At 33.9% G+C, this 24,555-nt stretch overlaps 1 protein-coding gene across 6 annotated transcripts in view; it reads left to right on the top strand.

Moving 5' to 3' along the window:
* Positions 1–24,555, top strand: part of LOC105251501 (RNA-binding protein Musashi homolog Rbp6) — a 591,643-nt gene that overhangs the window by 468,315 nt on the left and 98,773 nt on the right. For all 6 annotated transcript variants that reach the window (XM_025412217.1, XM_025412214.1, XM_025412215.1 and 3 more), the window contains one exon: positions 15,150–15,198. In XM_025412217.1, the coding sequence (XP_025268002.1) occupies positions 15,150–15,198 (49 nt within the window). The remainder of the gene's footprint in view (positions 1–15,149; positions 15,199–24,555) is intronic.

Raw genomic sequence — 24,555 nt, 5'->3', positions numbered from 1 at the left:
AATACGTTTGACTAACTTAAGGAACTTAGAATAGTATATAATCAGTCTTTTCGAGCACGAATTTTCGTAGCACAATGCAGTTTTAAATATTTGTATAAATTTTCCCGGTTTACATTTGAGTAATTACGTAAAGTTCGATTTTTAGAGACGATAATGACGCTGTCAATCTCGAAAATATTTGTAAAATAATTTTTTATTTTAGAAATTATCATCGTTTGTAAGATGCACACAATTATCGTCATTTAGTTGTCACAAATAGTAAAATATAATATAAACTATCATGCATATATAAAATATAATTAGCATGCATTTTAACTCTCGGTCAGCAAGTTATTAAAAATACATATAGCATTAAAACTCACATCTCTTTTAACTAAAATTTTAGAAATATAAAAAGTTTAATATAAAATTTTATTTTGAGATATAAATACATTTAAAAGAAATTTTTTTTATATAAAACTGATCAAAATTCGTACATGCGATTTTCCCGCCGTTCGAGAGTTAGAAGCAATGGATTTATCTACATGCTTTTACAAATCCATTGCTTCAAAACAAAAGTTTGTCACTCACCGGTGATGCGCAACAGCGTTGTTGAACGTTGAAGTTACGTTGTCTGTAACATATAAAATCTAAATTATAACAGTGCTTAAAAAAATTATTATTTTAGAAAAATATTATTGTACGCATTGTGAATTTTGCGTACAATTATAAATAAATATGAAATAATGTATAAATATGAAATAATTTTATAAGTAGTTAATTTTTAAGTAGAAACTTCTATAGAAAGAACTTTTAGAAAAAGTCTTCTAATTATTTGTGTTTAAATTTCAAATAAATAAATCAAATTGATATGTTTACGCGATTTATGTATAATTAAAATAAAAGATTCAAATTGTAAGTATTCAAATAATAAATAATAGTATTCAAAATAAAAATAATATTCAAAATAATTAATATTTCAAAAAATTATTATTGTACGCATTGAATTTTATATTCGATACATATAATAATAAACAGATTAATAAAATAAATTTTGAAAAATGAACATTATTAATAATTCTCTAATAACTTTATAAAAGCTTATTATACTGTTTTATAGAATCATATTTTTTGCAAAAATCTTTTTCTCTCTGATTTAAATTATGCATAAGTAAAAAATTAAATTACGCGATTAATTGCTCAATTTGAATTGCGCGCATGCAATTATAATAAATATTTAATATATAATATATATTATCTTATTAAATATTTAATATATATTATCTAATTATAATAAATATTTAATATATATAAATATTATTAATATATATCATATTAGAATTAAATAAATTACTTACCAGAAGATTGCTCTGCCGGAGCCCGATGCCTCTCCTAGACCTCCTCCTCCTCTCAGTCTTAGACGCGCGATACTTTTCGGCACTCCCGCACTCACGTGCGATATTTTTATCGCTATTTCCGCACTTTTACGCGCGATACTGAACGGCTTTCCCGCACTATTTCGTTACGATTCAAAATTTTCTATTTAGTCGCGCGATGTATATACTTAATATATATATATACTTTGACAACGGCACTCCCGGTTTCGGTACGAAAATCCCATTTCACTTATGAGAATCAACAGATCGGGAATTCAACGATATCTCCGAACAAAAGTTAAGTCCGAAACGGAAGAAAATTATCGATTGATGGAATCGACGCGAATAGAGTTCACTCGACTTTCTTGTCTGCGCATAATATCCTATTTCATATCGAACGTGGATCCGTTAAACATGATTTCAGGTGACCCGCACGAATGTTATATCACTAGCGCAATACACAAGGTAGGGAAAAAATGAGGATACCCACATTTTTTAAATGCTAACAATCAGCAATTTAGAAAATGGGGAGGCAACCTCTTTCATCGAGCGAAAATCGCGCCTAAGGGAATCCACTCGACAGAGTCTTGATAGGATACACACGCTGTGCGTATGATATTTGCTGTAGACAGCAAAAGAGAAGGGACCATTAACGACGATTTCAAGCAATCAATCGAATTCTAATCCGTACCGAACTGGAGCCCAAAGTAGCCCGTGACCTCAATCAGCTGGATTTGAGCAGGAGCTCAAAATCGCACGCCCATGTACATAGATACTGAACATACGTCTTACACGGCCAACATCACCAAGTGCTATGATGCACGAGGCGTGAAAACGTTGCATTGGCAATGCTCAATGAGACATCCCAGTTGGCATCGGAAGATGATAACTCGATGATAAATAAATAAAATTGGGATTGCGAGAAAGTCCAACGCGAAAACGCGATGACATGAAAAAGCTAAACGCGATAACGAAAACCGCCATCCGCGGCACGTTGACGGCACCGACGACGGAAAGTCGATGACGCAATCTGCGTCCACGCATCAAATGCGTGTGCCATATATGAGTCATGCGACTCGTGGCAATACTGTGCAAACGGGTACTTAGCTTCCCCTTCAAGCTCCTTATGATTTATCCTAAATAAAAAAATTTAAGATAAACCTCAAGGCACTATCCAAGTACTGAGCCACCCCACCGCGTCAAGGTGTACCCATGGGGGGTTATATTAGATATTAGATAAATTTATAATATAATATAATTTATGAAAGAGGAAGAGAGAGAAATTTATATTATATATGATTATATATAATTTGTATGTGAGATTTATTATATCATTTAATAATGTAATTTGAATCATTATAGCGCTTCTAATTTTTATATCACGTACACAATAAGTGCATTTAATTAAAATAATTTTTTTTCTCATTGTAACGTCCACTCTCTCTTATATATTATTGAATAAAAGATTACACGACAATTATTTTCTTTGATAAAGGAAAATTGGAATTTAATTCACAGAGATGTTATAACAATGAAAAAAATATATAATAATTATATTGTATATAATATATTGTGTATTGCATATAATAATTATTGCCACAATTGCTGCTATTCTTAGATTTGCACATGACGCACAACAGCGGTCATATTAATTGTAACAAATTTATATTTGCACAACTGTTTAACTTTTTTTCTTACTTTTTTATTTCCGTTTCTATATGTAAAATGTCGAGTTGTAAAATCGAAAGATAAAAGCAATTTGGATAAAAAAGATGTCTATGATTATACATATAAAACATAAGATTTTAAATTGAATCAATGAAAATTTTATTGATTAAAAATGTAACACAACGTATCATTTAAGTAAGCATTGTGTCTTTTTATAACATTCTTTGCGAATTATTTATATAGAACAATAAATGTGTTTTTAAAATCTGCAAATAATTTTTTAGAAGATATAATTAAAATATTTTAAATAATTTTTTTAAATGCGAATCGAAATCATCAATGAATTAATATTAATGTACGTTATTAATTACAACAATACTTTACAGTTGAAAATTAAAAGAATATATGTATATGTAAACATTTATACAGATGACATTGATTGCCTTAATCGTAATATATGAATAATATATAAAGTGCGCCTTTAATAAGTCGAGTTTAAAGTCGAGTTTAAAGAGAAAATGCTCAAAACTATATCGTTATAGACGAATGTGTAAGTAACTGAAATATATGAAATAAATTTGTGTGAGTAACTAAATTGAAACATAAATCTTGTACGCGATAAGAAAGTGATGACAAGTGGACTCGTAAATCGGTACATTATTTTGGTATAGTTTTTATCTGCGTATCGACTTACAAGATAAAGCCGAGCCGATGCTCACTCGAGCTTGCCCTTTAAAAGCAATTAGAGAAAAGGATGCGAGCATGCGACAAGGATGTGAGAAGAAGTAAGACGCGAGATACTTCACGAATGACGAAATCTGAGTTTTCTTATTCGATTTAAGGAGAGTCTATATTTCAAGAAACTATAATTATTGGCTATCGATCGAGTCTGCCCGGATTATTTAGAGTCAGGAAAAATTCAGGATGATACCGATCAATTGAACATCTGACACGAATATTAATCATTACGCAAAGACCAAATTCAAATTAAGTATACATTCAATTTTAATATTTTTATAAATCTATTTTGTATGAAACTGAGTATCTAAATTTATTGATTGTAAAATTACGCGCAACCAATTTTTTTGCCTTCTAAACAGATATTTAACATTGTAAATTGTAATTATCAAAAATTATCAAAAATATCTTGAATATAAATTTTAATAAATTCAATCTATTAAAAAATATCTAATTCATATATATAAAGTATATAATAATTACATTATTGTGAAATATTTTATAAAATATTGAACTATCTTAAAATATTAATTAATACGAAAAATATTTTATTATTTGGAATACTTTAAAAACTGAAATATTTTTTATATATGCGTAATATATTAGATGATAATTTAGAATAAATTACTTTCGAAAAGACGAAAAAGAAACAAGCAATAATGTCTGAAAGTATTATAATATGAATGATAAATAACTTATAAATGACTTACACCGTATATTTCGTTGCTCCGTGTGTGTTGTCCAATGCTTTCTTCCTTTTCTCTCTTGTTTGTCCTTTGCTATTTCTTCGTAGCACTCACACTCACTCCCGAAAATATCCCGATTAATAATGATTAGTTATATATGGAACGATCGCGAGACACTTTGTACGACACTCCCGAACACGGAATTATACGAGAAACACATTTTTTAACATATCGTAGGAAGACACGAGAAAAGTACGACATTTATAATATTTAAAGTTTCAAATTCAAGCTACTCATTATAAATGCTCTGTTTTATTAACACGAATTATAAAATTTAAAGATTAATCTAATTGAAAATCATGAAAATCGTTCAATTAATAATAAATCCGACAATATACGAAGTATCGTTTCGCACCACTATCTTGCTCGAATGTCGCCGTGTGAATGATACCCCAAGGCGGCGGCGGCATGTAAACATTAGCGCGCTATTCCGTCAAGGCTGAACACTGTGTTATTATCCGTTCGAAATATTTTGCGTACTTTGACAAATATATACGTGAAATATTTTAAAGTATAGAAGTTTAAATTTTAAATGATATAGATTAATTATATGATTATTTATTGAAGGATTAATGTATCATAGAGTCTTTCATTGTGTTAAATATTTATATTTACGATTCGATCATTTTATTATGCGTTCTCAATCTGAATTATTTAAATAATCAAAAAATAGATAAAGAGTCGCGAATGATTTATATTTGAAATTTAAATATCATTAATAAAATAATTTTTGCACGTGAAAATCAATTTTATATCGAAACGATAATTTATTATTTTAGATTTCTATTATTACGATTCTTACTTGAGATTAAATAAATTATATACGGGAAATATACGATTCGATCATTTCCATGGCAATAAATATTAATTATGCGATATTATAAAAGTTAATTAATCATATTATAAATAAAATAATATTCCAATATTAATCGCGATCGCGAAAATAAATTTAACGTCTTCTACCACTATTCACATAATATTAGCCTGACGTTATATGTCGGCAAGGCTGAAAACCGTGTTATTATTATTCTTTTATTGAAATATTTTACGTACTATGGCATACATATACATACACAAAATAAATATTTCGAAATCTGTCGTTTCGTTAAATGTAGTTACATATTATTAAAGATATGAAAGATAATTAATCATTAATCACATATTAAAAAAGTGATATATTTTTAACATCTCCCTCCCGAGCGATCATAAAATCATAAAAAAATTATTTAACGCTGTTAATGATTAAAACTTCTTGAAAGAATATTGTTTGGACTATAGGAAAATTATACTATAATAGATTCTATGGTTAGAAAAATTTTTTACGCAACATTTCGAAAAAATACTTATAATATAAAATATTTTATAAAATATTAAACTATCTACATAAAAATATTAATTAATACAAAAAATTTTTATCGTGTTATTTATCGAAATATTTTGAAAGAAAAACTAGAAATTAAAATATACATGCGTTATATTAAATGATAATTTAAAATAAATTACTTTCAAGAAAATGAAAAAAGAACAAGAATTGAAAATAATATGAATGATAAATAAAATTATAAATTATAATTTATAAATCACTTGCCGCATATTTTGTTGTTCCGACTGTTGCTCGATGCTTTTCCAATCTCCTTTTCCTCTCTTGTTCATCTTTTGCTTTTTCTTCGTGGCACTCACACTCACTTTCAAAAACACGATTAATAATGATTAATCATACATGTAACAATCGCGAGATTTTTTGCATGGTATTCTCGATCGCGAAATAATTACACGAGAAACGCACTTTATTATATCATAAAGGATAAAAAACACATCCCTTAGCGATCGAGACATCGATTGTTCGAAATAAAATATCAATTAATCAATCAGATAATCAAATGAAAAAATTATATAAAAAAATTTTGTAAAAAAATATTAAAACTATAAATTAAAATTTGTTTGTAAGACATTGAATATCGATAAGATGCATCGAATATATAAGAATTGTATCGTGAAAAAAAATGTCTATGGCCCATATTCGTATCTCACAATTAATGTGCTAAATGGGATCGCATTCACATTTGACATTTAACGCTACATACGGTCGTTTGCTCGTGGGTTTTATCTAGAGCTGAATATGAGCACGGTCATATTTAGCGACGAGTAACATGAACGCTCGTCCGTTATTCATAGGTCGTACGCTATATTCATGCCACATATGTAAAAAGGAATATCGAACGCGCAATTACTTATGGTCGTATCGAAGTGGTTTGATCGTGCGAGAACACGCCGCGATTCCGATACCAAACATTTATCCGATACGTTGATACTTATTTGATGCTCTTGCGAGAGAGATTCTCTCGGCTATATTAATATGCCTGCAGCGTATTATTGATATTTTTCCAACGATATGGTGTGTGTAAAGCGGCTCGGTTTTATCTGAAAATAACAAGCAGATGTCGGTCTGAGTACCATCATTATCCTCGAGAGTTGGCGGGAGAAGTGCTATATATCCATCCGCGTTGAAGGAAGAGGAAGGGAGAGGGAGGCTCCGTTCGGAGATCCAAAAAGAGAAGAGTTCTCCTTTTTTTTCCCGCGAAAGTTATCCCCGCGGGAAAAACCGCCCTTTCCACTCGCGGAGTCTCGACCTACTCCGTGCATCCCTCCGGTTACAGGTCGGCTCGATATCGATCGAGTATCGAGCAGCGAACGACGGCAACTCCGGACAGCCGATTTGTTTGTCGGAAGCGCTCCGAGTTTTCCCGGGAACTTTTCCCTCCTTCGTCCCGGGAACACCGACATAGGCGGAGTCGACTTACGTGTTGTCGAATAACCGGATCGACCCTCGCCGCGTGTCCGTTCGCGAGCTACTTAAGTTCCTCGCCCTCTATCTCGCCCTTCTCGGATCATTATTCAGTCCCGGGGCGACCGACGAACGAAATCGCATGAGTCACGGAGGAACACGACGGTGAAATTGAAGCGCTCGAAAACACCTTGATTAAGTTGGTGACATTGCAACAAAATAGCTTCCCTGCTCCCTCCCTACACTAGGATTAGGATATTAACTCTGAATGAGTAACGTGGTAAAATGTAATGGACTTTGCGGCGCCGACTTTAGAAACTTTAATGTGACATTCAGATGACATCATTAATCTTTTCAGCTATTAATGAGAGAGATACAAGATATTCCATTTTATAACAGAAACTTTATATCATATGAATATATTTTTATATGCGGCAAAGGCATATTTTTAAAAAATAACCTGAACTACATTTTCCACACTTTACGTATATTTTCGCAATGAGAACGCATTAATTTAAAATGCGCGTCAACGATGTCACGAACCGCAATTTCGTCGCAAATGAGCCGCGACTGTAAATTGTTTTACCGCATATACAAGTAATAGAATCCGACTTTGTAACTCTCGCGCAGGGGACGCGCGCGCGGCGCAGCCTTTAATCAACTCGGGGAAAAAAAAATAAAATCTCGATAGAGAGCGTTCTCGAAGCGGGGCGCGCTTCGTTCTCGTTTATCTTCGAAAAGGGAGCCCGGGACAAGTGAAGAACGGAGAAGCGAACAAAATAAAAAGGGTGCGCGTGCATACACACCCCCGTACACACGTACGAACGCACACAATGCGAGCCGCGCGCAGGACGGGGGTTATGGAAACTCGATGCCCCGCGTTCGAAAATGAATTTAAGCACACCGAAGCCCGTGTTACCGAAGTATCCGGTTCTGTGAACTTTGGTGATAAGTTTCATGAAGTGCACTTCGGATGGCGTACGTGGATGCATGTTTGCGCACTCGAAACGCGTATTGTATTGCAATGCGAATCGGAAACAAATTCAAGTGGGAATCACCGTTTCGGCTCGTTGCATTCGATTCGATGTCGCGATCGATTGAGATAACTTCTAGCTTTCACGCGCAGATTCGCAGTTTAGTTGCATAGTATACGAGTTGAGAAAATATATGGATTGTGGAGTTTTGTAATATGATAAATTGACCGAAAAGAGAGCGTACTCACTTCGAGAACGAATCGTTCACTTTTTCTGATTCGAAACTTAAGCTTCTTTATAAATCATATTTGTCACGAATACCTCTCCCTCCTATTTTCAAATATCTCGATTCATAGACTACCAGAAGAGAGGGAGAGAGAAGAATAAACCAGAAATTTTTAAATGTAAATTCCTAAACTTTTTCTTTTCTCTTTCTCTCTCTTCTTCCTTTTAAAATTTTTAAAGTCAAAATTCCTTAGAATTTTATATAACAAATATTACATAAATATAATATCACTATAATAAGAAAAAAAACAAATGATTTACGTTCCCCCTTTATAAATATTTAGCGATTGTCTCAAATTATGCGCAGTAAAATACTTATTTAAATCTTAACAAGACGAATTAGAGTTATAACTATAAATCGCAATAGTTGTCTTAGCTAGTTCTCTCTGATGGTTCTCTTCTTAATGCAAATATTTAACGATGACAGTTTTTTACTCTGCGTTCCCGGGGATTACCGTAAAATGTAAAGGCAAACCGGAAAATGTTGCGAAGCGAAATCCAATGGAAAACGCAGGATAAAATCAACAGATGAATTGCAAATAGAGACTGTAAAGTTTGCCGAGCGGCATTATTGGCAACAGCAGCGAGTATTTTCTTTTTTTTTTTGAGCGCTTCTTACAATATTTCGGAGAGAAATAAAAGCCTAAAAATATTCTGAGAGAACAGAAACGAAAATATTTATGCATGAGCAAATGTGATATATCAATTTACCATTTCATTTTAACGATTTATTCTTATGTTTACGCAACGCAGTTTTATTCGTATTGCGTTTGTTGCAAAGAGTCAGCTACATTTCCTTCTCGACAATGCTTATTAATAATAATTATTAGCGCGGAAAAATGAGCATTTTCAGTACGTTATTTTGGCTTTCTCTTTATTGCACGCATCGGAAATTCGAGCCGGCTGCACATCCGCGGCTATTATTTTACAATGCAATACTAATGAAGCGGATTATAATTTAAATAATAATTTAAACGCGCGATAATTGATAAATATGTCTGTTTTTCTTACTTAATATTTTTCAAATGAAATGATATTTCAAGCAAGTCGGAAGACTTTGTCGGCAAAACGCAGAAAAATCGGGTATAAAAAAATGATTCGCAAAGATGCTCTTTTGCCCGACACGCGTCCTCTTTAAAGTAATTGGTTAAACGGGGAGACTGAAGTCTCATACGTGCATACGAACACACAGTACGAATCTAGTAGAAGGGTGCCGGGAAAATGACACGGCTTTGCCTCGGAGAGAAGGGACTCGCGATATAAAGGGCGAGGGCAGTAAGACAGCAATCTACAGCTCGGTCCACCGAGAGCTGTAACACCGGTGGAATCGAACTTGTAATAAGGTACGTCTCGCCCACTCACCAGAACTCGATTGCTCTCCGGGGATGACGTCGTCGACTCCTGTCTTCCCTTCGCTTCCTTCTCCTCTTCGATAACCTTTTCGTACTACGTATTTTCCGAGCTCACGTAAAAGGAAGAAGTTTGGGCAAGTTACAAGGCCAATTCACGTTACATTCTTGCGTTATCGCCTTAAGGTTACACCGACGTGTCTTCAGAATTTCAATCTGCGTACGAACTAAAACTCTCTCGTTCTCGGCGAAATTATTCTCTGTTTGGAACAAACAGCTGATTTCAGTTGTCAAAAGTAAATTGATATCCAGGAAATGTACTTGCTTGAATTAGATATTTTCAAAAGTTCTAATACCAGTAAATAAATCAGTAATACCAATTCGAAAGTATCATAACTGCATAGATCTAATTTTAAAAAAATTTATTTGCATAATTTTCTTCTTTTAGCGTTTATTATTTACAATTAAAAAGTAATTCAACAAAATAAAATTATACAAATTAGAATTTTTCTACAATATTTTTTAAGTGTGTTTCTAAAATAAGATTATAATAATTGTAATTGAGTGAAAATAGCTAAATAATTTTCAGTATAATGCTGTTAAATTTATTATTAGTCTTTTACTACTTAAATTTACATTACAGATCGTTATTTATTTTGGCATATGTTTACTGCGAGTCTGAGAAATCTGATTAATATATGTATCACAGATCTTTTAAAAAAAAGTGTAATGTAAAATATTATTGGAAAAGAGATGTAAGTATTTATCGTGCGTAAAATTAGCTCGCACGTAAACGACAGTAGAATAACAAACGTTTCCTATAATATTCTATTATCTCTCGTGCACGACGCGCGCACGCGTTACTGTGGTAATGCACTGCGTACGATAATTATATTAATTTATATCGAATCAATATTAAACACCGGGCAATGTATTTTTAATGAAGTAAATACGTGGATGCATAATGCGTCGAGCGCTGAATATTACATATCGCAGGAAATAGATACTCGCAATGCAACGATACACACGAAACCTGCAAAACTGCATTGCAACTCGGCGATAATTGTTCGAAATAATGAAGAAAGTACACGATTGCGTGTTTGCAAAGATGCTCGCGCTAAAAAAATAATACTATTATCAAAATTGCACACATTTCGATAACTGAAATAATTATTGTTTTGAATTAATTATTGTTGTTGAAAGAAAAATAATTTTAATTAAAGTAGAAGTGACAATTCAGAGGAATGCTAATAAAGTTGAAAAAAATCGGAATCTCATGCAGTTATTGGAATAAAAAAAATCACTTCTTGATTGAAGTTATTATTACTGAATCGAGAATCATTCCAACATCGTCAGACTGATTCAACCGAGACCGAGAGTACATCAATATAACAGTTGCAACAAAGGCTGCAACATTAAGGAATAATGAAAGGATGTATTTTACATGTACTTTATGAGAAGAGAGGGAGGAAAAGCATAAGCAATGATGACTCCTCCGGTGGCGGTCTTGTCTTATGCCGTGACGCTTCTTGCGTTTTCATTAAAAGCCCGCCTGTCCCCTCGTTTTGTGCGTTGCCGGCAACCCCCTCGTAAAAGGCATATCACCTCTCGAAAAATAAAAGTCGCAACAAATGTCAGCTAAGACACCCGATTCCCTTGGCATTTTTCCGCGACTTCCTTGCCGCAGTGACACGATCGTTACGCGAAATTCATTAAAATTTTATTACACTGTCCGACGAGAAAATAAAATGAAAACGTGACGACTGGTATTGCTATGTATTATTTTAAAGCATTTGGCATATTTAATTAGTATTTGAAATCTTTTTAGAGGCCAAACTGATTAACTTTTAATTTTTTGTGGATCTCTTGTTTTAGAATCAGAATGCATGATTAGCACGATATAAAATAATAAATTTACAAAAAAGGAGAGAATAGAATTGGCCAGTTTGGCTGCTATCATTAATCAGAATTAAATTATGTATTATGGTTAAATAGCTTAAAGCTTTGCTTGTACTTTTTTATTCAATTTTTATACTTTAAATATTTTGTATTTATTTTCATGTAGAAAACAAAAGAATATTCCAAAATTATATGTGATGATGCAATTAATTTTTATCTCAATGTAAATTTAGATATACATTCTCCTATTATTTTAATACAGTTCATTCTATTTTATTTTATACGTGTGTGTGTTATTGTTTATATTTGTGTTTCCGTTTGATGTTGTTAAATTTAATTTTTGAAACATTTAAAATATAATCTTTACGCGTAAAATCATAAAAAATTAAACGTCTATTCAATACATGACAGTTTATGACAGTTACATGATTACTCAAACGTCATAAGAAAAATATTGCTCGCGATGCTAACGTTACAAACTATCGATAGTTACTATGTGAAAGAGCGAGAAGAAATAAGCGGGCAAAGGAGGTAAGAGTAATCCTCTATTGTTTCTCTTGTCCCATAAATCCTACTAGCTCTTCCTACACCTCTTCGGGGCTCCGCTCGCGCTTTGGCCATATACAGAGCTATCTACCCCTGCTACTTTCGGCCACCCCTTCTTCGCCTTTCTCAGGAACATGCTCCGTAAATCTCTGGCCAGCTGTGCTTTACGACACGTACTAGTTCTCATAAGGCTACAAAACATTTTATTCATCATTCGACTGGCGTTTTCGGAAATCGCTTAAAAATCAATCATCTCTTTCGATAAGCAAATTTTATTTTTACGTAAGATCCCTCAAATTGTAACATTGCAATTAAACATTGTTAAAACTTATTAACAATATTAAAACTTATTTATTCCGAGGCTGATTGGTTTTATTTAATTGATGCAGATTACTTGATATTGTATTGCTAAATCTACAGATATTCTATCTTTTAATCCATTTTGACAATTTTTTAGATTAGGCTGTTAATTGAAGTATTATTAACAATTTATGATGATGTGCGCGCGCGATTATGCCATGCAATAATTATATACTATAACTCCGTAATTAATTTTAATTGCATATACAATTACTAATTTATTTGTTTGTAATATGACTACATCGCATAAACGATGCGTTATATATTATGCGAATTGATCGTTTAACATTATGAGTTTATCAGATGAATATAATTATTATTATTTTTTTTTTGAGAAAAATTTAATTTTTATTTTTTTAATTCATGAAAAAAGATGTTAACTGTAAGAGATTTTATAATGAAAACAAATATTATTTATGCTATGTAGCTATTCGGATTCTATTTACGGAGATATTAGACGTCTGTATTAATACGAAAGTTTATTGTTCTATTATTAGTTAATTATCATTGTAAGCAGATGAACGTGTATATTTTATGCATTAACTATCGACTTTATCGTTCATTAAATCGTTCATTTATTTTATATATATAACTTTACTTTAATTCAAGTAAACCTATCAATCAAAATTGATTAAAATTTTTATAATAATAAATAATTTATAAAATGTAATTTATAATAGAATAAAATTAATTAGACATTTATGTTATTTATTATTATTACGGATAATTCAATTGATTGATCACTTGGCTTTACAATAGTTAAAGCAAAGTTTAAGAATAATGAAGTTTTTAATAAACAACTATAGAACTATAGAAATAGATGGACTATGAAAAATTGGAGTAAGATCGGTGTGTATTATAATAATTAGTTATTATCATATAATTAATAAAATTATTAGCGTACTTTTTAATAAATAAAGTGAATGAAATTTTCTAACTGAAAAAAGTACTTATAATCCTCCTTGTTTAATTTATATTTTAATTTATTCTTGCAATAAATGCATATTGAAAAAATTTATTAAAAATTATTACTAACCTATTCTAATTCATCCATTTTAAGATAACGGATTTATCTACAATCTATAATCAAATCCGTTACCTGAAAATATAAGTTTATCACTCACCAACCGATGCGCAATAGTGAAGTTGATATTCAAATTACAATAGCGCTCAAAATAAATATTTTAAAAAATTATTATAGTACGCGCCAAATTTTATATCCAATACATACAATAAGTAACTAAATAAATTGAAAATTTTATAATTTCTAAAAACACGTTTTTTTTACAATAAATAAAAACTTTTATAGGATTTAAATTTATCGATTTAATATGGGATATTTATATGATAAAAATTTTTCTCTGTGTGTGTGTATGCATGTGTATGTGATTCTATTCTATTAAAATTGCTCCAACGAGCCAAATTAAAAGCGATTTATAGTACAAGTAACATACGATAAATAATAAATACCTCAAGATTGCTCTGTTAGCGTCGATACATTTCCCAGGTCTTTTCTTCCTTTTCACAGATTGTCAGAATCTGTTCGTCAAAGTCTGTCAATTCACACACGCGACACTTTGAATGATACTCTTGCACTTAAACGCGCGACACTGGACGATACTCCCGATTTCCACGATCGAAAATAAATACGAGTTATAACGATAATAATAAAATCGAGACAATAATAATACCAGATATTTCTAAAAATCCGCCTTGAACGCAGCGACATGCTAGCGTACACAGCGTAAATAAACATAACCGATTTGTGTCGTATATTTTAATGTTTTAATACAATAATTGTTCACTGAATATTTTATTCCTCATTCTCTAAATTTCTGATAAACGGATTGATATATGTATTTATATACAACGGCCTTTCCACATTACATCCAAATTATTTTATTCAGCGATTCATATGTCCTCTTTTTCAATTTCAAAATAATAATGATAACAAACTATATATCAGCTATTATATATTAAAAATTTAAAGCACGATGCGAAATATATTCTAGTCAACAAGCATCGTTAAAGAAATAATTACCGACCACATAAATGTCATAATATAATAAATATTAAAATTTTCTTTTTTTAATCCTTTTGAATTTACTTTAAATAAATAAACCATGCGCGACATATCTGCTTAAATATTTTAAATAACTTAATAGGCTTAATAATAAGAGTTAAATAGTCGGGATTAAAATATTACACACACATACACTTATGTGTGTGCGTGTACGTGCGCACTATAGTAAATAATTTAAATTAAATGAAATTAATAAAATAATTTAATATATATGAGATAAATAAAAAACTATTTTAGTAAATTTAATTTACTTATTTAGATTAAGTTTTATAAATTATATGTATATATTTTTAATTGAAATAATAATTAAAATTTCTAATGGAGTCATTTTATAATGGAGTTATTTCTTTTTATATTTCAGATCGAAGATGCTATGCTGATGTTCGACAAGCAAACTAATAGGCATAGAGGTGAGTACATTTATTTTATTTTTTGAAAATATTGCGGAAGACTCTGTTATAACTTTGTTGCGTACAAACGTGCTGAAAATTTGTATGAAACTATCCTATTTAACGAGTCAATAATGTTCGTCGGTGTGGTAATTAACGATGCGAGTTGAAAGCTGTAATTAGTAATCACGCTAAAGCCGCGATAAATACGAGGAAAGATAAATAATACAAAATTCGGAATATGCTGCTTGTGCAAATCATGACGGTATTTTGCGAATTTACATTTCACGGATTGATAGTTACGAAGGAGAAATTATCATAAAGTACAAAGGGATTGACACAAAGTAAAAAGAAAACGCTATTACAAAGATTATCCTGCTTGTGCTTGAAACTTTAAGAGATTAAACATCATGTGATTTAGGAATTTTATACAATATTTATAAATTTTTCTTCCTTATTGTGAGGCTTTTTTATTAAAATTATACTCTTTCTGATACATAGAAAATGCAGAGTCTAATTAATTAGTAATTTGGCAACTTACTAATATATATTTAAAACTAATAATAACATAATACTCCTTAATAATATATAGTAAAATATTTTTGTAAATTTATGAACCAATAAAAATATAATAAAAGTATAAAAAAATGTTTCACAAGCAGATCAATTTTTAATCATTCATAAAATAAATAATAAAATAGTTATTAACAATATGTTAATATTCATTCAATCGATTAAAATCATTTTGTCATGATAATGTAAATTTATAAGTATCAAATTTTAAATGCTTGTAGCAGAAAATACGTCATCACTTCTCATTCTTTTTATTTTATATTCTTTATGTTCTTGCTGAAACTTGATATATAAAATTAGAAAGTCATCGGGATTAAAAGTCATCGATCTCCGACAAGGCGTACGCGACCAAGAAATTTTTAGTAGAGACACTTTACTAGTCATACCGACGAGAAGGAGGAACGAGATGAAAACGTTATTGAGATCGCGCGAGGAGCGCATGCCCAATTGAAAATCGAATGAGCAGAGGGAAGGGCCGAGGAGATCGAGAGGTCGCGATGAATGAAATATTGCGCGGCCGCGATAATATATAGGGCAGGTCTCTCGATTCCCTCAGCTCTCTTCCGCTTCGCTCGTAGCGATGCCTTGCGATCTCGCGAGTTTAGATCCATTCACATTGTCGCTTCAATAGGGTCGATAATCGTCAGCGATCGCGGCATCCCACCCCCCCGATAATCGGGAGATTCCCTCTATCTTTTTTATCGGTACCGACCACCTTTTCTATAGCTCTCGATCCGAGAGCGAGGGCGAGGGCGCCTGTGCCCGGGCCTCTTCGATGATAGATTCTAATATCGCTTATGAAAAATAGGGGCAAATGGGATATGAGAGCTGGCTCTCTCCCTTCAGTGTCACGGGAGGTTCTTTCCATCCCGTGAGAGTTGCTGGAAGGGATCGGGAGCGACAGAGACGCTTCGAATGTGCGTCGCACATCGTACAACGAACGAATAACGTAGGGTAGTAGGAGTAACTGAAATAGCGACGCGCGCGGGATGACGATGGTGGATGGAGAAAGAAGGATGAATGGAAGTGGAAGTGAGATAGGGGGCTCTTTCAAAGCCCCGTAATCTCTCTCGTGATGACATCCAATACCGTCCTCGTACGATGAGAGTTTGCGAACCTCGAACCTCGCGCTCGGCTGTTGCTGCTGCTGTTGCTCGCCAACAGATTCCGCGATATGGCACTTCCGCGCCAGGTCCCTGACCCCTGAGGGGATCATTCTCGAATTCTCCTGTAGACATACCGTGAGAAATTTCAGGCGAAATACGCGCGGAAGCGACGAGGATATTTATTACGCCGCATTTGATATTTCTCGTTCGGGCCAGCTACGCGTTCGTCGATCGCGGGATCTTACATATGTATAAATCTTTATGTTCTTTGAAATATATATATATATATATATATATATATATATATAAATACATTTTGAAAATGCCCTTCTTCTAGATATGTCTGCTATTTTCGATTTCAAATAATAAATTTTGTTATTAACGTTATGTTGTCATTAACGTTACGTTTATATAATCTTATTTTTAAAAAATTACATAAAATCATAATTGTATATTACTTGTTTTATATGTCCTTAATATATTGAAATTAATGCATAATAAATTTTTCAAGTATTAACCTTTTAAATAAATAAATATAATTTATTATTTCTGCATGCAATTTTATCTTTTCAGATTTTGTTAAAGAATCAGCTATTATTTCATTATTCTTTGATTATTTTTATGTTTTTTCCAAGATTTTCTTCGATATTTTTTTCACATTTTATTTAAAATATTGAATTCGTAATTCTAGATATTTAAACAAACTTGATTAATTTGAATAATTAATATAATATTTTTCAAGAATCTTCTACTAAAAAGCTTTCCATTTTATTGTACCTTTTAAAAAATTTATATACAGCTTATATTTTTCTGAGCTTGTATTTCTCCAGAATCTATTAAATGCAATTGAAAATTTTTAACAATATTGATACTATTTTAAGTAATATAATCTCAAACATCTTCCTCCGTGATCGTAACATTTCTTTTAAAGAAAACGCGTCCGCTTTCGATATGCATTCGATTGACATTACACGTCTTCTCGAACGTTGCCATCGAATTATAAAGAGATCCTCAGACAATCTTCCGGGAGGTCTCTTTATGCCCAAATCCCCGAAGAGGTAGTCGGCTGGCTGTCGCATCCCTTCCTCTCTCTACGCTATGGAGGGAGGAAAGAAGACTCCGCCGAGAACACAGCCCGGCAAACGTTTCCGGACAATTTCGAGTCCCGATGGCTCCCGCAGCGAGCTATGATTTCCACGTGGATGGGCAAGCTGCGATTGCAGCAAAGCGAGCTTTTTCCTCCTCTCTCCTCCCTCCATTTTCTCCTTCCCACCTTCTTCTTTTCCCTCCTTGTCGACGTCCTTACCGCGACGGAGAGAAGCGCGTCTATAGCTCGAAGCGCGATTATCCAAGCTTCGCTGGCCAAAGGATTTTCCCTCCGCGAGCTTTCCTCCCCGCGCAGAGTCTACGTTTGTATGGGATGAGGAGGATAAGGAGGAATGAGAGAGAGCTCATAGCGCGTGTGTCCGTACACATGGCCTGCACATGTGAGCTCGTCTTCCTTGCACGGTAGTGAATGTATGGCGGGAATGCTCATAAGTTGCGATCACATTGCTCTTGTGCGTTCTTAGGTTCGATATGACTGTGTGTGTGTGTGTGTGCGTGTGTTTTATGACGCGTATGTGTTATACACTGACCTGTGTGTTCTTACTTGTCCGACGACAAGTCGGTCCTCCTGGCGACCGTGCTCCAAAAGGACTCCGCCTAGCCATGTATGAACACACGTCAAAGGGACAGCTCCACTGTCGATCGTTTATTGGATCGTATGCTCGCGTGCGCTTTGACGGTGGATTACCCGCGTTTGGTCTGGCGTCGTTTAAACGTCTCCGCCGGACGTCGCTTATGGAAATCGGAATGTCTTCCACGAGGTAGAAGTAGAGGGAAGACTCGGGACATGTTGAGAAAGACTGTCCTCCCGTCGGGAAACGGCCGATTGATCGTACAATTCCCGTCGACTTATCCGGTTAATCCCATAACTGACTTTAACTGACTTACAGAACATTTGAATTATTCTCTTCTTCGATTATTCTCCAAATAATTTCAACATGACAATTTTCTACAAATATATAACGCAATGTATAGATGCGATATTTTCATTACTTAACCGGAAAAGGGTGTAGATTCAATATTTATAAATTAAATTGACTCAAAGATTTGTTTTCATGAAGTTCACTATTGAATGTTAAAAGTCAACTTTTTCGATATTTTTCTCGCACTCGTCAATTTCCTGTCGAATTAACATAAGAAATGCGACTAACCCTGATTACATACTAGCATCATCTTTGAGGAAAAGAAAGAGACGGAGGGAGAGGGAGAGAGAGAAACAACGAACGAGTCTCGCGTCATCGTGGTCTGAAGTTCGCAAGTCCGCAATCTGCCGTCTCTGACGGCATGCTGGGATAGATGCAATTACCTTAGCCGCGTTTCCTCTCGAGCGAACGGGGAGAATTTCCGGGTGAAGTCTCAAGAGCGGCAAGTTCGCCAGTCAGCTAGCCGAGGCGGATGTGTGTTATGCCAGTTTGATGTAATCCGGCATCAGACGGAACTCAGGCAGTAAGGTTCCCTCCTTCTCTTTCCCTATCTCTCTTTCTCATGTCCTCGCGCGCGCGAATCTAGCGTTTCTCGAGAGCACGAAGCGATTCGCATGACACGCGCGTCGAGTCTGACCAACTTCCAGGTGCGTATGAATCCGTTCCGACTCCGCTTCGAATAGTTGCCGCGGAAAGTTCCTCACTGCTCCGAGATAGTTTCCCTTCCATCGTTCGCTCCGTCCTTGCTCTCTCTCTCTCTCTTGTGGAGAGTACAGAATACATACGGGAACTTGCAAGATCACGGCGGGTCATTCACGAGTCTTCAGAAGCGTCTGCTCGTGCGGAAAAGCTAGATTGATTCCGATGCAAGTTCCGTCGCTTTCTGATTAGAGGGGCGCACGTAATAACGCGCGTGCCTAATCTTTGATGTATCGAACAATTTCAGAATTTCCGTAATTAATATTCGTCACAAAGCGAATCGAACTTTGTATTATTACGATTCAGCGTTTAACTGTATTTTGCATATTCATTATTGATTAAAAAATCATTAATATATTTTTACATAATGCTATTCTAATATAATAACATCAAATCCTACGAATTTTATAAGTTTCTTTCATATTTTCTTGACCACTGCTCTCTTAAGTTGCAATGAATGTAATTTTCTACAATTAAAAATGTTATTCAATTAAAGATGACGTATGAAATATATCGAATAAATATATAATTTTAATATTAATATTAAAATTAATAATATTAATAAGAATATAAATTAATTATAATATTAATATTAATATCAATTGCATGTTAAAGAATTTATCTTTCAATGAATTTTTAATAAGAACTTTTGTCTTCATGAATTTCTCCTTAATCGTAGTAAGATGCGCGCGATATTAATATTTAATTTTGGAAAGAGATGTATCGCGACTCTTTTGGAAAATATCTCGACAAGAATTTTTTTCCTCTCGAACGGATCTCAGTCGAGTGAAGAAACTCCGACTGTGGCGTCTTTTGGGAACGGCTAGCAATGGCGTCCGGGTATCTTTTTCGCTTGCCGACGGCATATCGGAAGGTTTCGCGCGTCGTTGCGAGTTTCGAAAAGTTCTCTGGAGGAAAACTCATCCAGCCGCGGCCTGGAAACTTCTGAACGATGGATGGTTCGGGGAAGTTACGTAAAGGATCACAAACGCGCGCGCGATAGAGCGTCGAGTACGCTTGAATGTGCCATCGGTTTTGGCCGATCTGGTCTTATCAGGTCTTCCTCATCCTGGGATTACCGAAAACGATCGATTTGTCACGGATTCAGCATTCTTCCTCGCCATTGATTGCTAGATCTCATCAAGTATAAGATGTATCACGCGTCTGACTCGTTCCGTTCTACTTCTACTGCCGAGAGTATATCGTGATATATAATCGCTCTACACTTGTATCTAAAATATTACTATATATAATCTACTATTACATTACGCTTAGAAATATTTCATCTTATAAAATTTTACAGCCACCTATAAAACTGTATTTTCTGTTTACTTCGTTGCGTGTTTCACTTCTATTGGCCTGCAAGCTTATAGCTATCATTATTTCTTAGTATGCATCATACAGAAATATATTAACTGCTTATATTATCTATCGCATTATACTTATGCTTAAAATAAAAATATTTTAATATATAAAATTTTAAACAATTATAAAATAAAAATAGTTTATTAAATATTTTTTATATAATTAATAAATATATATTTTGATTTCCATTATGTCTAAAGGGAAAGTGAGATAGTTTGATTTTTATCATCAATATATTTCTACTTTTTTGGATATTTACCTATATATTATCTATTTAAAATTATTGTTAACATCTTTTCTTTCTCATTGAAATCATCTTCACTATCGAGAGACATTATTGCAAATGTTTTATATTAATGCAATATTGCAAATGTATAATGTTATATTATTATAAAAAATATATAAAGTGCCATATTTAATAAATGTGGATTTTTTGATATATCTTTCTTTTTTATTCTTCATATATAATATTGTTTCCATAACATTTTACTATCGAGGACTATTCAACCAGTCGCATTACAGTCAGGAACACGGTTCTCTCCATGGTTGGTGACTACAACATCGCTATACGTAGCGGAAGGGTTAAGATCACGGTTGCTGATCTTTATCGAGGAGATGGCGAGCGATTTTCCGGTACGGTTCCGTCGCGGCGCGTAAAGTTCTCCAGGCAAATCTCGGTATAAAAGGAAACCGGAATCCGGAGGATAGGGAGAGACGTTCTATCCATTCCATTATAGGAATCTCGGGGCGCAGCGGTATCGACACGCTCCAATTGTCACCTGCATTACGACGCTACACTCCAAGTGGAGAATCCTTCGCGGCGGGAACGGTGGCGAAAACTCTAAAATATTGAAACGCGCACGTTGTTCCCGGTACTTTGCTTTCGTTCTTAACTGTGCTTCATCTTCGGCCGTGCTCTTTCGCCATGTCTTTCGTTCCTCCTTCATTCAGACTTCGCCAACTTAAACAACCGCATCTCGCGACTGAAGTCTCGGCAGTCGCGAAGAAATTTTCACTTATTTCGTCACGTGTTTGCTAGTTTTTATTCTTGAATGCATCTTCGATCTTCCCTTCACGTTTGTGAACGGAATTTTTCCCTGCGTCTCGAATAAAATGATACTCGTAATGTATTTTACAAAATATATCAGAGGCAGAATATACATACATATATTTTATATACCATCAAAGCAAAAATATATATTTTGACCTCGAGCTTTATTGTTTTTATAGATACAATTTTTTTAAATATCTTCTTTTTTTTTAATAATTTTTTGAACTATATGACTTGTTACTCAAATATGTGATTAATATATGATTTGCAACTAATATATAGTTTGTACTTATCAAAATAAAATTGAAATATAGTGGGGAAGAAATATATTTCACTTTGACATTAGAGGATCCTTTATAAATTAATCAGATTACAGAAAGATCAGATTATTTAATAATTACGAAGAGTTGATATTACTTTCCCCAGCACATTTTTAGATTTTTAATTAAATATATTGACCGTTTTTTTCTATCAAATATTTATCTAGTTTTCAAAAACTATCTGAAATCTTTCATAATTTAATTTTTTTATATTTCTCTTATATTTACTTCTATTATATAATTTCTCTCGTTTAGAGAAATCGATATCGCGCTCGATTGGACGTATCGATATGACATTCAGTGGTTTTCGTTTTTTTATTTTCTCCTTTAGGTTTTCTTCTATGCAACGTATAGAGTCGATTTTGAACGCGGTGCACAATGGTCTCATATAGGCGCACATACTTATTATCGAATCTGCTTCGTCTCGCGGATAATCCCGGATTCCAGGGCAAGGAAGCGCTTTTCGTCCCGCGCTCGTTTGCCGCCATTCTGTCGGCGTTTTCCTTCTACTTTCTTTCCTATGGTTCGTGCAGATCCAGCTTCTGCGAGCGATTGAACTGGGCCTTGCGATTTTATGGATCCATTTTGAATCGAGAATCGACCTTCGCTGATGCGCTGCTGAAGTTGAAAAGAGGAAAAAGGATCCCGATAATAGAGAAAGAAAGAACGAAAAGGTATCTTAAGAAACCTCTAAAAAATCAATTTTAATTTTCAACGTTGAGAGAATAATACTTGATAACTACATTTTTAATTAAGATTCTGTTGTTGAAATAAAGTTCGCTTGGAAATAAACAAGACAGGCTGTTGTCTGTCTGCATCTCTAAAGTTTAATTTGGCCGAATTCTCCGCCTCTCCGACATTTGTCAAAGAACAACATCACGAAGTTTGAGGCAATTCCAACGAAAGGTCCTTCATATACAAACCATTTGTCAAGGCAAGACTCCTTATCGTACAAGACTTCGTAAAGATAAGAATGCGAATGGTAATTGCGCGTTAAGAAGAAGGTAAATTCGTCTTTCAAGACGGAAGATCGCGATATCCCTCAGCTATAAAAGAAGGAGAAGGACGAGTGGACCGGTTCATCATCCAAGTATGAAATACGCAAAGTGTCTCGTGCATTCCTCATCGCTTTTTCTTTGCTCTTTGCTTTTTTTTTTTTTACATTTTCCCTTCTTATTTGTGTACGTTGCTCTGTAAAATGCTGATCTCATCAGAGACAACTTGACCCCTTCGACTCGTTCGTGCTTGGACGAGTTTAATCTCTTTCGCTTAGGTGTTCCTATCTTCTCAATCCCGTGCACTTCCGTCTCTCATTCTCCGTCATCGGAGAATCTTTCATTCGTAGGGGAGAATTTAAAATTCAAACGTAAGTGGCTCTCTTTCGAGTCATCGTCGTCGTCGTCGACGTCGACGCCATCGTTTCGCATCCCGCGCGTCTTTCTTTTCTGCTCTCTCTCTCTCTCTGTCTATCTCGCTTTCTCTTCTCTCGCAACCTTGTACACCCTCGAGGCGCGGTCGTTCCAGATGCATGAATTTCGAGCTGTAACTCCCTGGTGTGGCTTGCACGAAGCGAGCGCTCGAACGGAAGGAGAATGATCGACGGGCGAAACGCGGTTGTACATTATCAAAGTGGATAGAAATGCGATTATAATAGGAGTCAGGTTACCCTTTATAACTTTAAAGTAACACAATCTACACGTGCTCTTTTGTATATTAATTTCAAACATGTATCGTTATAGATTGTTGTAATTCACCTTTGAAGATTAACAAAGCAAAATGATGTATTGATATCTATTCTTCGACTTTGATACACGAATATACGATGTGTGTTAAATATAATATTTATGTAATTGCAAAAAGTAACTCTTTCTGATTCTAACATTTGAGAAATATCTCGAACGAACGAAAATAAAAAAAAAAAAAGATTTTTAAACCGATAGATTATATATATTATAATAAATATTCTATTAGTAATCTTTTTCTTTGGAATAGTTTTTAGTAATTTATGGGAAAGAAATAAAGCAGAAGAGAAGAGAAGAAGAAGGGAGTGAGAGAAATGTCGTACAAACGTTGCATTCCAGATCCAAGTTGCCGTTGGATGCGTCTCCCTCGTCAAGTTTGAGTTACGAAACAATGAATATTCATTAATCTCCGGGACACCGCGGTTGCGAGAGCGCGAGTGCGCTTCCGGCGCAGCTACATCGGGATTTCCGCGCGTCGACAGAGGCGTCGTT

Source organism: Camponotus floridanus, unplaced genomic scaffold (assembly GCF_003227725.1).
Source record: "Camponotus floridanus strain SB8 unplaced genomic scaffold, Cflo_v7.5 scaffold49, whole genome shotgun sequence".
Lineage (NCBI taxonomy): Eukaryota > Metazoa > Arthropoda > Insecta > Hymenoptera > Formicidae > Camponotus > Camponotus floridanus.
This window is presented reverse-complemented; position numbering and strand designations above follow the sequence as displayed.